Source organism: Copadichromis virginalis, linkage group LG4, assembly GCF_057382275.1.
Source record: "Copadichromis virginalis isolate Kocher_CV1m ecotype Utaka linkage group LG4, C_Virginalis_male_GT1.1, whole genome shotgun sequence".
In the NCBI taxonomy this organism is placed as follows: Eukaryota; Metazoa; Chordata; class Actinopteri; order Cichliformes; family Cichlidae; genus Copadichromis; species Copadichromis virginalis.
The window spans coordinates 31,439,277-31,453,318 of record NC_140621.1 but is presented as its reverse complement, the minus strand read 5'-3'; the positions used below and the strand labels follow the sequence as shown (position 1 = coordinate 31,453,318).

The 14,042-nt window shown below is 39.8% G+C and overlaps 1 protein-coding gene across 1 annotated transcript; it reads right to left on the bottom strand.

Annotated features, from left to right (window-relative positions):
* Window positions 1-15: 15 nt before the first annotated feature.
* On the bottom strand, window positions 16-8,651 carry coro1a (coronin, actin binding protein, 1A). Its single transcript, XM_085454916.1, has 11 exons — window positions 8,564-8,651; window positions 7,260-7,463; window positions 5,754-5,876; window positions 5,536-5,665; window positions 3,178-3,359; window positions 2,647-2,766; window positions 1,779-1,883; window positions 1,540-1,685; window positions 966-1,023; window positions 652-867; window positions 16-355 (listed from the first exon to the last, which is right to left on the bottom strand). The coding sequence occupies exons 2-11, from the start codon at window positions 7,455-7,457 to the stop codon at window positions 263-265; spliced, it is 1,371 nt and encodes a 456-aa protein (XP_085311042.1). The 5' UTR covers window positions 7,458-7,463; window positions 8,564-8,651; the 3' UTR covers window positions 16-262.
* Window positions 8,652-14,042: the final 5,391 nt, after the last annotated feature.

The following is a 14,042-nucleotide window of genomic DNA, read 5'->3' as shown; positions in this document are numbered from 1 at the left end:
AAAGGGGTCAAAATGTACTTTGAAAATACAGACAATTTTATTTCAAACTAAAAGCATATATTATGGTTCTTGTTTTCTCAAATTGATCACACAAACCAAATAGACAAATTCAAGCTTTACGCTAAAAAATAGTTTCATGACATCTACCATCTTAATCTCTCCCTTTGTCTCACTGTAATCAAAAGTTAACAAAAGTTTTCTCGCTGTAGTTTTTGCTCCACTCTTCTCGCGTGATTTCTGCTCTTTGTCGCTTTCTTGCCGCTTAATGCTTGCTCTCCAGCTCTTTCACACGCGTGGTCAGCTCCTCTAGCGCTTCTTTCAAGTCCTTCACCTCCTTCCTCAAAGACTGAACCTCCTGAGGGACAGAGACACACTTGTGATTGGGTGGAGTCCAATGATGTCATGGAGTTGCTCATGTTTAGCTGATGGTCTAATTAGCCATCAAGGTTTGGTTGAAGCCAATAATGTAATCATTGACAGATTTCTCCAAAAAAGTCAAAAATAAATTTGCAACTGAGACACCAAAAGCAAAGTTTAAAGACTCATAAATCAGTTATGAAATAAATTAAGGAAAGTCTAACTCCTAAAACTCATTCACTTATTATCTGCAGCTAAAACAGAAGCAAAACATTGTGGATCTAAAAGACTCACCCCGCTGCTGTCATGCTGATTCCCTGCAGAAGCAGTGGTGGTCTTCAGGAGACTCTTGTGAACTTTGAACTCCTTAGCTTTAGTCGTAGCTACAAACCCGTCCTTCAGGGATATCAGATTAGGCGGGGCCTCTTTTCCCTCAAACCACTCATCAGCTTCGGCCGAGGGCTCGGGCCCGACGGTGTCTGGGTACAGATCTTCCTGGAACAGGTCCGACTGCACAGGCAGAGACAAAAAAAGAGAGTCAGAGTTCAAATTCCGCACAGATTTTCTTGAACCATGAACCTAAAACCTAGGATTTGCTAAAACCTTACCTTGCGTGGCACGGTCATGACTATAGGCTCACACTTCCTCTCGTGCAGCTTGTAGAATCTGAAATTAAAATAGTTTGTTCGTATTTTAGGTTGTTGTGTCAGATTAGGCTGAAATAATACGCTTCAATTTGGAGGAAGAAGAAAGATTTTGCCCTCAAAATGTTAAAGAGCTGAACAGTAAGCTGGGAGCTCATCTAACAGTGCTTTTAGTATCAAGTTGATGTTGTGGGTGCCATCCCATTCTGCATTAAGAGAATGAGAAAGCAGAAAAGATGGATGCAGACGCTGTGAAGTCACCATTTGCTTTGGAAAGTGTTATGAGTGCTTAAGCTTTCGCCATCTTGGTGTTTTGAAAGCAGATGTGAGGCATGGATTCACTGTGAAACCACATGGTCACTGAATAATGATCCAGCACAGCCTGGATAATCCTGTGAGGCCTATAATGATCTCATAATCTTCATGTTTTCTTCACTATGACCCCAAACTAGCGGCTGAGCCCATAAAGTCTTCACAAAGGTGTTAAAGAGGTCACCTTGCTGCTTGCATAGCTAAAATCACTGAGATATGCCATTACCTGGCGATTTCACATTTGTTGACCTCCAGGCCCCTCTTGGGCATGTACCCCATCCCCTTCTGGCTCTCCTTGCTGCTGTACATGGACAGGTAGTGGACATAAGGAGCTTCATCTGTCACCTCGAAGTAACGGATGCTGCTGTCTCCCTGTGAAAATGACAGGATCAACAAGAGGGCTGACTGAGTCTGTGTGGGTGGTAGTGATGCAGAAAGGCTGTTGTTTCATAATCTAAATCTAACCTTGCCACAGAGGTAGACGACGCCAGTGTCTGGGTCAAAGAATGGCAGGAGGACGCCACTGCTGGTGTCCAGCTCCTGCAGGGTCAGTGCCTCTCCAAAGTTTTTCTGTTAAAGGATAGAGAAATATTTAGCAATTAATCACATGTACTCTAGCATCACATGTACCCAGCAGACTGCAGGTAAGCTGAGGATTTAATTGAGGCTAATATTTCAGCACAGACACTTAATACTGTAATCTGGCTGTTGTGAAACAGTGGTGTTGTAAATGCGAAGAGATGCTCCCTAAAGGCAAACACCTAAAGTTTGGAATCCACCATTAAGGTTCAGCTGTAAAGATTTTCGCACTATAAAAGGGTTTTTACTTATTGTGTAACAGGTCAAAATGATTCACGAGTACAATTCAGCACAGCAGGCTGCTCTTACAATCATGTGCTGAAGGAGGAAAGCTGACGCTGGAGGCGTTTTGTGCTCTGCAACTCAGCTTTTTAAGTAAAAGAAAAGAAAAGAGTCTCAATATTAAAGTTGGGGCACATGTCATCTTACAAAATCTGTTTGAGGATAAGCCCAGAGTCTTATCTGAGAGAAAGGTTACAACTCTTTTATGAGACTGTTTTGTCTTTATTTCAGGTGGGAAAGTGTGACTAAACTGGACCCCACTCTGAATTTAGGAATACAAGCCCCAAAGACTACATTTGCTACATTTTATTTTTTTAAATTTTCAAACATTAACGAATACACATTTTATGTCCCAGAGATCTCAAACCACATGCTCAGAGGAATTTAAGACATGACTAAGGATTATGAATCATAAAGTTCAGTAAGCAAGATGCTTTGTCTGAGACTGACTCTGTCAGTTGTTGACACTCACCGGATCCCACAGCGCCACCTGCCTCTCACTCATGCGACTGAAGCCGGTACTGAGGATCTTCCCGTCGGACACAAACACCGCCCTGACAGGCCTGGAGCCCTCGTGAGGCTTCTCCTTCTCCTGCACACGAGAGGTGGCGCAGAGTAGCAAAGTGGAAGAAAATTGCAAATTATATGGAGAAAGAAAAACTTTTCAAAATAAAAGTGCAATATTAAATAATTTTTTTATTTCTCTTTTTCCATCATCATTATCAACAAATCAACTGAAAAACTCTATATTTGGTAGTTTCCTGGTTTAGTCATACAGCAAAAGGCCAAAACCAAAAAATAAATGTTTTTTTTATGAGCATTTAAGAGAATTCCCTGTAGATTCATCAGTAATGATAAAAATAACTGGTGTAGCTCTGCTGAGTGTGGCCAGTGTTACTCAAGATCTTTGTGCAGAAACGTGACTTTTAAAGACTTCCTCTGTGACACTGAAGTGATGGTGGTGACAGAGCGAGATAGCGAAGGCCGATCAGAGGAAACCTACATAGAGGACGGTGCCCTTGCGCGGGTCCAGCACCCTCAGGGTCTTGTCCTTGCAGGAGGTGAGAATCCAGGAGCCGTCCCTGTTCCAGCAGGCGCTGTAGATGAGGTCAGTGTGCACGGTGTCGATCCTCACCACCGCGTCGCCACGAGCCACGTTCCACAGGATCACCACGTTATCACAGCCTTCATGGACACAATGGTGACATCAAAAACAAAAAAACAAAAAGCTTAGAGTCTCATTAAAGGCTCATGAATTAAATTTAAGTGATTGATACAGAGTTTCTCGTTTCTTTTTTAAAAAACAGGCATCATGTGCAATTCAGCCTGATTTAGATTTTCACTTTTAAACAGTCAAGAGCTTCAAAGTTTCACGTTTGCAGTGAAGAGGAACATGCAGAAAACAGAAGTTCACAAATGAAGTGGACGCGCTGTTTTACACCAAATAAAGCCTCTGGATTACACTATGATACCAGAGCACCATATAAAGATCTGAGACACGTCTAAACCTCGCGTGGCCAAACATTTGCATGTGCATTTGTGAAATTTTTGATTGCAAAAAATGTTTCTGATTATCTACCTCTCATATAATTTTTTATAGTTTTTCTTTAAAGGAACTGACTCATTGTTGCAGCAGTGACACACATTGATTCAACTTTCTTTTCTTTCAAACAGACACGTGGAAGAAACAAAGGATGGAAAATACTGTGAATGTGTAATTCACTGTACTGTTTCATCTATAGTTGGTTGTTAAGGTGTTCTTTAAATGTTAATATCTGTTAGTGAAAGAGGAGAACTTGCTTTTGTAAGAGCTAACAGGCAAAAAATTGTCTAAATAAATGTAAGTTTCTATTGTTAACTCTTTTTGCATAGAAATAGTTATATATTTTCAAATATCTAACACTGATAAGGGGAACAGTACCTAAGGGGAACCTAATTAGCCAGCTATGTAATAGATACACCAGCTTGGTTACCAGAAGGTAAAAAAGCTGGAGTAACAATAAATAAGTGATTTGAACTATATTAGCAACAGTGGAAACACTGGAGCAAAATTAATTGACTTTTCTGTTCTGATTAGATGCCCACTATGACCACAAATCATTTCCTCTGAAGCAATGTTATAGTTTGAATGTTTAATGTTTTTAATGCTTACTTAACTAAAATAATAATTAAAAATGTAAAAAATAAAACTAAATGAAACTATTTTGAGAACTTTGAAAAGTTACTAAAATAAGGCTTAAAAAACTAGCAAATATTCTTTTATTACCTTTTAGTTTGGTAAAAATAAATAAATAATAATAATCATATATATTGAGACTTTGGATGTCTTTAGATGGTGAGTCAACTGCATTAAAAGTTTTGTGTTTTCACTGTAAAACCTAAATCTTTTCCTAAATCTTGCCTTTGACATATGTCGCCCATACAATAATAACTTAAAAGACTCAAACTATCACAAAACTGATGAAAGGTAAACTAAAACTAGACATTTTTAAACAACAAAACTTGAACTGAAACATTAAAAATCTGCTCTGGAAATTTACTGAAACTAAACTGAATTAAAAACAAAAAGTCAAAATGAAATCAAATAGAAACTAATTAGAAAATGCAAAAACTATAGTTGGACCTATAATACGTGCTTACTTAGCAAATTTATTAGACCACCACCCAATTTTAAAGTGAAATATGCTGGAAATGTTATTGCAGCTTAAATTACAGATTGTGAAAATATTTCAAGAATATTCTGAATGATGTGCGCCCACTCGGTGAAGATGTGCACTGTGCACCTCTTGTGCTGCACCCTGCTGGGCAAAAATAAGACCTTAAGTTTGTAATGATGGCATGAGATCACTTCTAAAGACACCTGAATGATTCAGCAGGAGTCGAAACTTTTAAAGAAATTCCCAAGTCTAAACTTATTTTCAGACTTAACACCTGTTAAAATTAAGTCACTGGGTTCTTTTTAAGGATAAGATTCAGAACCACACGCTGCCAATCCCAGCTGTCTCTAGGACAAGGATCTATATTCTCCTTCTTCCTGTGCTTTTTCCTTATTTTTTGTGATTAGTTTTTAATCTGGAACGCTGAGTCTGTAATTAAGATGAAAGATTAATAAAGTGTGACTTCAGCGTCTGACAGACTGAAGGTTCAGAGAGTTCGTGTAAAACCGTGAGCGGAAATGTCATGGTGCTGCTGATCAGAGTTCAGAGCGCAGAGCGAAGGAGGGTGGAGGCTTGAGAACTTCCTGTTAAGCAGAGGTGTGAGTCTCATTCAGCAAAACATCTGCGATATGTTACGATCATCCCTGTCTGCTTCCTCATTACACATGATACGCTTCTGTGTTTTTAGAATCAGCGAATAATACCTGCACTCATTAGCACATTATGGGCAGTGGGGTGCCAGCTCAGGATGCCAACACGTTTGGAGTGACCTTCCAGCTTGACAACGGGATCTGTGAGCGGTGAGGTGAGCCCGCCTTCCGGGATCTCCCAAATCTATTCACAGACAAAGACTTTTAAACATCTAGTTTTTGAAATCACAAATAGCATTAGGAATATTTCATGTCAGACTTTATTGCCTTACCATGACACTGCAATCCTCAGAGCCACTGGCAATGATGTTGTCATTATGAGGACAGAACTCGATGTCCAGGACCGGACCCGTGTGGCCACATACAGTGGGGTAGGACATGTCGATACGTCCTGTCTGCAGAGGCAAGCATCAGGATAGGAGGACATTGACTATGACTCATGCATGCAGTGCAGAAAACACTGCAGCTACAAAACGTAAAGAACAAAAAGCTAATGCAAGAAAAAAAAAGACAAAACTAGATGAGAAGTTTATCAGCTGACACCAATTAAACAGCTTTGCCTTCAATTAGTGCTCATTTCTAGTAAGTGGGTTAAAAATGAGATCAGGGCCAAGAAGAGGAAACCCAGTCATGAAGCGGTCTGAGAAAAATAACAATTACACATCATTTTTATTTTTATATCTTGCATTATAAGTCAGTCACATTTAGCTCCATGTAGTTGCATTCATTCTGGTAAAACCTTAAAAAAAAAACACTGGGCCCTGAAGCAGGATGACACAACCATGCCAGCATCACGCTCAAAACAGGATGAGTTTTTTTCCACTACAGCGCAGCTCTGCAATTTTATGCCCACTGGTCCCTGCACTTATTTTTGTCCTTTGAGAATCCCATGCTAGATGCGAGATAAGACCATGAATAATGTGATTTCTGCAGGCTTCACCAAGGTAAATATAAGATTGTTTAATACCACAAAGTGGGACAATATAATTGTCAGGTAAAATAAGGCCAGGACATTAGATTCTTGTCACTTTCTCTGTCATTTCTAATGATAGAATTAGCTACATGAGATGGTAATTACTTAGTCTAGAGGCAGTGATCTCTCTACAGTTAACCGCAGCAGCAAGAAGCAGTGACATTATTCGGTGATTTTGTCTGACAAACCTGAGCAAAACTCCACGAAAAAAGATTACACATCTTTCTGAAGTACAGTCTTCAGACCACAATCACATAAAAAACACCTAACCTCACTGTAAGCATTTTCAGTGCCTGCACAGAACGAACTTCCCAAGCCCGAGGGAACACTTCACTGAGTTCACAGCCTCTGACAAATTCAGCTGGCCATTAACTCGGCCACAAGGTTTGCAATTTTGCACTTTTTCGGGCACATAAAATGCAATAAATGAGCTGCAAGGCCTAACCTAACGCCCTCTATAAGTGACTGCACAATAACTGGGTTGAGGCCACATCCTGTCCTCCTACACTGAGCTGACAACAAACTCCTAATATGGTGAAAACTTCTCAACAGCAGAGCAAGTGACGTGTAGACAGACTCAAAGACAGCATCAAACTTCCTTATTTAGCTGAATGTGTGATGGTGACTGGCAGCATTCAAATTTTAAAGTGCAAGAATGCTGCTAAAACAACATTTAATCCCTAACCTGCATCTGTAATAGTTAACACACCTAAACATAGTATTAAGAGAAGTATATAAAACAGTATAGAGCCGAACGGTGGGTTTATTTGTGTTCTTTTGTTTCCTGGTGATTCCTGTGACCCACCTTGCTCAGCGGAAGCACCATGAAGGCTCCCCCACCGCTGGCGTCTACAATCATGGCCACAAACTTGGGGTTAACGGAGCAGAAATTGCTGTCCCAGGTCATCTGGGAGATTCGGATGTCATCGTAGCATTGGTCGGCTTTCACAGCCTGGCCAAAGACGTGACGGAACTTGCTGGACCTCACAACCTTTCTGGACATGGTGAACTGAGAAAGAATGAAAAACAAAAAGGGTGGAAAGAGGAGAAAATTAATGTGCAAGAAGTGCAAGAAGTCTGTAGCAGAGTTGAGAGAGATTTATTTTATGGGTCATCATAAATCATATTGTTTGTTGGTGCTCTTTGAGTTCATGCGGAAATAATCTGACAGACATAAAGCTGATGAAACCGTTGAAAGACTCAACAGAGGAAAGCTAAAAAAGGAAGAAGCAAAAGCTTTCACAACTGCTTCCTCTGTGACTGGTACTCTGGCACTCTATCTCCTTCTCTTTTTAACACATACATATTAAAAAGCAAGAAAATGTACAAAAAAACAGCAGAAAGGAAACAAAAAAGTAGGCCTTTTATCATCTAAAGCACATGCAGTGTCCTTAAAAAAGGTACAGAAGCTGCCCGAGCGGCAGTTACACCACATCCTACAAAGAGAGTAACAAAACCACAAACCTTTCTTTTCCTCAGTTCATACAGTCATGCTGTTACTTAATTCCCCGCATGTAGGCATGCTTTAAATGACATATTTGACGAAGTAAGCTGAAACATATCCGGTAAATGTAAGTGTCTGCGTGCGCAATGAGATCAGAACTTCAATCAAAAGCAGCTGCAAAATATACGAACTTTGCATCACGCAGGAACAGATGAAAAGCACTAAATAAGTCTTTCTTTACCTCCATTTGTAGAGTTTACTTCCTGAAATCTGCAGCCGCGCCTAAGCTCAGATTCGGTAGCTTATGACAATTTTGCTGCATGTGCATCACAAGACCTCTCGGGCTTCTCTGCAGCTAATTTAATAATCCTTTACAGAGTGAGCCATAATTTTATCAGGACTCTAAATGCATGTCAGTAATCTGTCTCGACCACTATCTCTCTGTGTTGTGATGGAAAACATTGACCAGTACAAAGTAGGAAACAATTCACTGCCTTGAAATAGGAGAAACTCAGGCCATGTGGAAGATGAGAAACAAAAATGTGTCACTGAAATTAGTGACATACAGTTAGCTTCAGCTATTTCCTTCTTTAACCAATGCACCGATTACAGGTAAGATGATATCTTCAAGAGGTTGAGATTGCAGAGAGATGATGCGGGCCTACCTGGGAGTCGTGTGGGGGTGATTCAGCTCAAGGAGTTTTGGCAGTGCACCAAACGCCCTGCCACCAGAATGAGAACACAAGAGGAGACTGTAGGTTAAAGTACATGACAAATGACAGGGAGGAAGTGAGAGTTTCAAACGAAGGTGGAAGTAGGAGGTGTCGGCTGTGACATGTGCCGTCTGCAACAAGCTGCAGAAACCAAAGTGAAACACAGGGCACCATATAAGATCTTTTCTAGGATTGAATCATGATAAAAGCGTCTAGCGGTGCAATGCAGAGTTCAATCCACACTTACCAACAACAGCAAACAGATGCAGGCCATTGCTGCTTAGAAGTCACCTGGTTATCAAAACCACTTCACGTCCAACAACACAGATAAATGCAGTATGTCTGAAGAGCTCACAGAGTTTAAGTTAGCGTGAAAAAGACTCAATATTTTCTTGAGTGACGGATGTCAGTGCATGTCTGTTCTTTTTGACTCATGATTTCTGCAGATATTAGAGTTAAATACTCTATAAGAGGCTTCTCATCTGCTGCTATTCTTTCATTAGATTTATATAAGGCATCAGACAAATCTTAAGACAGACAAAGTATGTATGAGGGAAAGAGCAAAGATGAAAAAAAAACCCCAGTTTTTTAAGGCCTAATTTTCAGTTTTTAAGCAGTTTCCCAATTGGGGACACCTGCAGTTTGTACATGCTGATGATTTCAAATGAAATGAAAGTTATTTAGATGATGTTTCAAATAACCTGTCAGAGTCTGAAGACTTCCATGTGTTTCAGCTTCAGAGACTGGCTTCTTAAAGGACCCTGAATTTCAGGTAACCCCTAATCGAACCCACTTTATTTACATATCACATTTACAGCAACCTGTTCTCACACCAAACCTAATTAGACTTAAACTGGCAATCAGCTGTTTTTGCACATGATGTCACTTTATTAGTCATGATTACTCAGCCTGTGGAAAGGCTTACACTTACATTATGGGAAATCAGGGATGCTGTAATTTAATAGTTCAACCATTGCAAGAGGTTAGAAAAAAAGAAGGCAGGAGTGCTTGGAGGCTAGGTGTACTTGAAACTGAGGGGTGGCAAAGAAAAAGGCTTGGTGAGTTGTATCTGAGGCTGGACACTCAGCAAGGAGAAAATGACTTGTATTGATTGGCTAGGCAGAGAGATCGAGCTGGAAAAGATGTGCAGGGTGATTAAGGAAAGAGATGAAAATGTACTTATGAGTGAAGAGAGAGTCGAGAAGGTGGAAGGAGTATTTTGAGGAGCTGAGTGAGGAAAATGGGAGAGAGGAGGAAAGATGGAGGACAGTTAGTGAATCGGGAAGTGCAGGAGATTAGAAAAGAGGAAGTCAGGGCAGCCATGAAGAAGCTGAAGAGTGGAAAGGTGGTTGGTAAAGATGATATACCTGTGGAGATGTCTGGGTGAGAGGGAAGTAGATTGGCAGATCGTTTACCAAAGCCTTGGAGAGTGAGAGGATGTCTGAGGAAGGGAGGGAAAGTGTACTGGTCCTAAAGGGCACTATAGTGAGTTCTTTTGCTTTGAAGAGAGTTGATGGAGAAGCATGGAGAAGGTCAAAAGGAGTGTCAGTGCATCTTTGTGGCATATGTTAAGGTGTTAAGAGAAGAACTGTGTTGCTGAATGAGGAAGTCACAAATGACAGCGAAGTATGTGTGGTGCAGGACAGAATTCAAAGTTTGAGTAGGACTGCTCTGAACCCCTTCTTCTTTGGAGTGGTGATGGACAGGCTACCAGATGAGGTATCCATGATTTATGATGTTTTTAGAGCACATTCTGATCTGTAGCAAAAGTAGGGAGAGGTCACAAAGGGAGCCTGGAGAGGTGGAGGTATGCTCTGGAGTGAAGAGCAATGAAAGTCAGTAGAGGCGAGGTAGAATATCTGTGTAGATGAAAACGAGACAGGTGCAAAAGGGGAAGATGCATAGGCAAGGCTGAGATGGTTCAGACATGCGCAGAGGAGGTTAGTGGATGTTGAACATGGATCTGCCAAACTGGAGTAAAAGAGGAAGACCACAGAGAAGATTCATAGATCTTGTGAAGGAGGACGCACAGCAGAGGAGGAGCCAGACATTTGAAACACCCGGGGCTTAGCCCTAAAGGGTAGTATGCATGTGGGATTTTTTTTTTTTTTGAGGGGGGGGGGACTTAACCAAGACATAACCACAATCAGAACTAGATGATATTAGCACTAAAAATCATCATAGACCTGCACTACACTTATTTATTTAATTCTACCAAAGTACAATATTTAGATTGAGAAAAGTTTATATAATTATTTAGCCTTGTTGTGCAAACAAGCCTGCAGAACTTAATAAATATAGAATTTGAAAAATAGCAAACCTAAAAAGAAACACTAGGTACGAGATACATGAGTACCTATGATACAGTGATACTTTTAGTAAGCAACCATTTGACTAACATGTGTGTCTCACCTGCTCTTGTTCATCTCTGTTCTGTCCTCATTCTCCATCTCAATCTCTGCTCCTCTCTCTCTCTCTTTGTGCTGACAATCATCAAATATACAGTTGAAACCAGATATTTACAAACTCTTCAGATCAAAACACAAACACTTTTTTAATTGTAACATCAAATCAGACTAAATGTTTATTTTTTTAGATTGATAAATATAAAAACATATTTGTTAACTTTAAGAGTAAAGAGAGAAACTGTCTGTGTTTTTTAATTGCAAATGGCACCAAATTGTATTCAAACTGAGCCACACTTATGGAGCTCCACAGTTCTTTTCCTGGTGTTTTGGTTGACATCTCTTGATTTTCCCATGTCACAGAAACAGGCTTTGTGTTTTGCCTTATATGCATCCACAGCTGTGCCACCAATTTACTCACATGGACTCTACTAACCTATCAGAAGCTTCTTCAGCTCAGAATGGAATCGTCTGGAGTTTCTTACTAATTAACAATAAACTTAGTGTACATGTACTCCTAAATTTAATGAAAGTGATAAAAAATAGATCTCTCTCTCTCTTTATTCTGACATTTAACTAATTCAAAATATATTTCAATATTTATCTAAAACAAAAGTTTACTCTAAATTGATGTTGTACAGTAAAAATGTTTTATGTTTTCTCCCTAAAGTGTATGTAAATATCTGGTTACAAATGTGAATATCCTGCTGTGTACTGAAATCCCTCTTGTTTTGCATAGAAATATACTGAACAACATACAAAGCACAATATATAAAATAACATTTACCTGAGTTTTTTCTTTGAAAGAACCCTCTAATGTCCATTCTTATATTTCAGTACATAACTGAAACCGAATTAGTCGGGGAGGGTAAGAACTGAAAATATGAAATAAACACACGTAAGCTAAGACTCTAAAAAAAATAGCATTTGTTCGGCTTTTCATTTCGCCATTTGTTGATTCACTTGAAGAGCAAGTAAAATAATATTGGTCAAGTGATCAGTTTGATATCAATCTTTCGTGATGCACCGTCATATTTACATTATTTGTACGGTACGAATGATTTGCTTTGGTACCTGGTCAAACTTAAGCTCTCCTTAGTATGGCTGGCTCCGTCTCTCCAACAGCGCACTCACGGGCAGCAGCTCCCCCCGCCCCCTCGCTCAGTCTCTTAGTGCCTGAGCTCGGATCATACCAATATCAGGGGGGGATTCACGCACAGTCGTAAATTTCCACAGTGTGCACTACGTGCTTCGAATATTGTGTGTACTTTTTGTTTTATACAGTTGTCAGCCAGGCATCTAACTATGAAAAAATTACACTCCAAAATACCCCGGGCTTCTGACAAAACAACCCGGGCTTAAGCCCCGTAAGCCACCCCCACGCTCCGCCCCTGACGCACAGAGGGTTAGCGTGACAGAGGTGATTGTTAGAGACAAGGTGAGATGGAGGCACATGATCCCGTGTGGTGACTGCTAAAAGGGGCAGCCAAAGGAGAATCATCTGAATGCATGGGCCTCTAGGTGTGCTCTTTTAAACCTCTTTTAAATCCTTCAACTATAAGGAAGTGCAAAACTCAAACAGCAGGGAGAACCTTTCAGCTCCTAAAATTCTAAACTTTTAGTCTATAAGTTTTATTATAAAAGCAAACTCAGTCTAATCCTTGAGTAGCAGAGCTAAAGCACTTCCTGTTTTTTGTCGTTTTGACACAAAAAACCTCATGCACACATGTTTTTACACTTGTCCTCACAAGCGTAAAAACATGTGTGCAAATGTCACTGAAATATAATTTGGTTTAATGCAGCAGAACTAGGACAACTGTTATTTCCTTACCAGGGCATGCCTACGTCACATTGGACTATAGTACTTTTTTTTCTGGGAAAGCCTTGCATACTTCAGCAAGACAATGCAAAACCACACACCACATTTATTGCAGCAGCATGGGTTTATAGTAGGAGTGGTTAGTTTGCAGTCCAGATCTTTGACCAATTGAAAACATTTAGTGTTATGAAACTAAAAATACAACAATGGAGACCCAGGACTGTTAAGCAGCTACAATCGTCTGTCAGACAAGAATGGGGCAACATTCCTCCCTCAAAAGTTCAACCTCTGGTCTCCTCCTCAGTTCCCAGAGGTTGCAGAGTGTTGTTTAAAGAAGAGAGGATGCTACACAGTGGCAAAAATGGCCCTGTACAAGCCAGTTCTGAAATATATTGCTGCAATCAAATTCAACATAAACAGATTTTTTTCTGAAAATGTATTTCCTCTTGCAAATACCAAAGTCCCCCAAAAAGAATTGATAAAAATAAATAAATAAAATATAAAATAAGCTTTAATTTCAGTGCATAGAATCACCAGTCAAATATAGTAAGACCAGACTTATAGCATTTACTAACTTTGGCCCCAATAAAGATTTTAAAACATTTTCTTTAATCTAGAAGTTACACTATAGTACGACAGAGTATTAGGGCCACATTAAGAAAAGTGTCCATTTTGAGATTTAAACTGAAATTTCAAGATTAAACTCAAAATAGTATTTTGAGAAAAAAGTCAAAACATGGATATTACAGTTGTCATTTCAAGCCAAACAACTGCCATGGCTCCTATACTCTCTAGAAAATCTGTAGATGAGTTAGTGAAACATCTGGACCAGCTGTGATTCAGCATACATTCTCTGTCACTGCCAGCCTTTTGTACAAATCTGCCCAACTCTTCTACTTTTGTGTTTTTTCCTTCTAACCAGACGCAGCTTTATGCACCGTCTTTTCAACATCCTTATACTTATAGCCACACTGTGTTTATGTTCTAAAAGAGAAACTGATTCTGACATGGCTGAATTCATGTAGTTTGTTGAGATGCAACTTTGACTGGCAGCTGTTTGAATGTTTTACACCTGTGAATAATCTGGGGTGTACAGTATACAGTACAGTTAGATATCAGCCTGTGTGTCGGTAATTCAATTAAAATCAGCCAAATCTGAAAAAGGATTCCCATCTGACCCCCTTTTTGTAAATGTTACTTTTAATTG

Excerpts from the sequence above, each read along its gene's own strand:
- coro1a (XM_085454916.1), bottom strand. The coding sequence starts at position 7,457 with ATGTCCAGAAAGGTTGTGAGGTCCAGCAAGTTCCGTCACGTCTTTGGC. Across the intron at positions 5,666-5,753 it reads CTGAGGATTGCAGTGTCATG|ATTTGGGAGATCCCGGAAGG; the intron begins GTAAGGCAATAA and ends GTCTGTGAATAG. Across the intron at positions 356-651 it reads ATCAGCATGACAGCAGCGGG|GAGGTTCAGTCTTTGAGGAA; the intron begins GTGAGTCTTTTA and ends TCTGTCCCTCAG.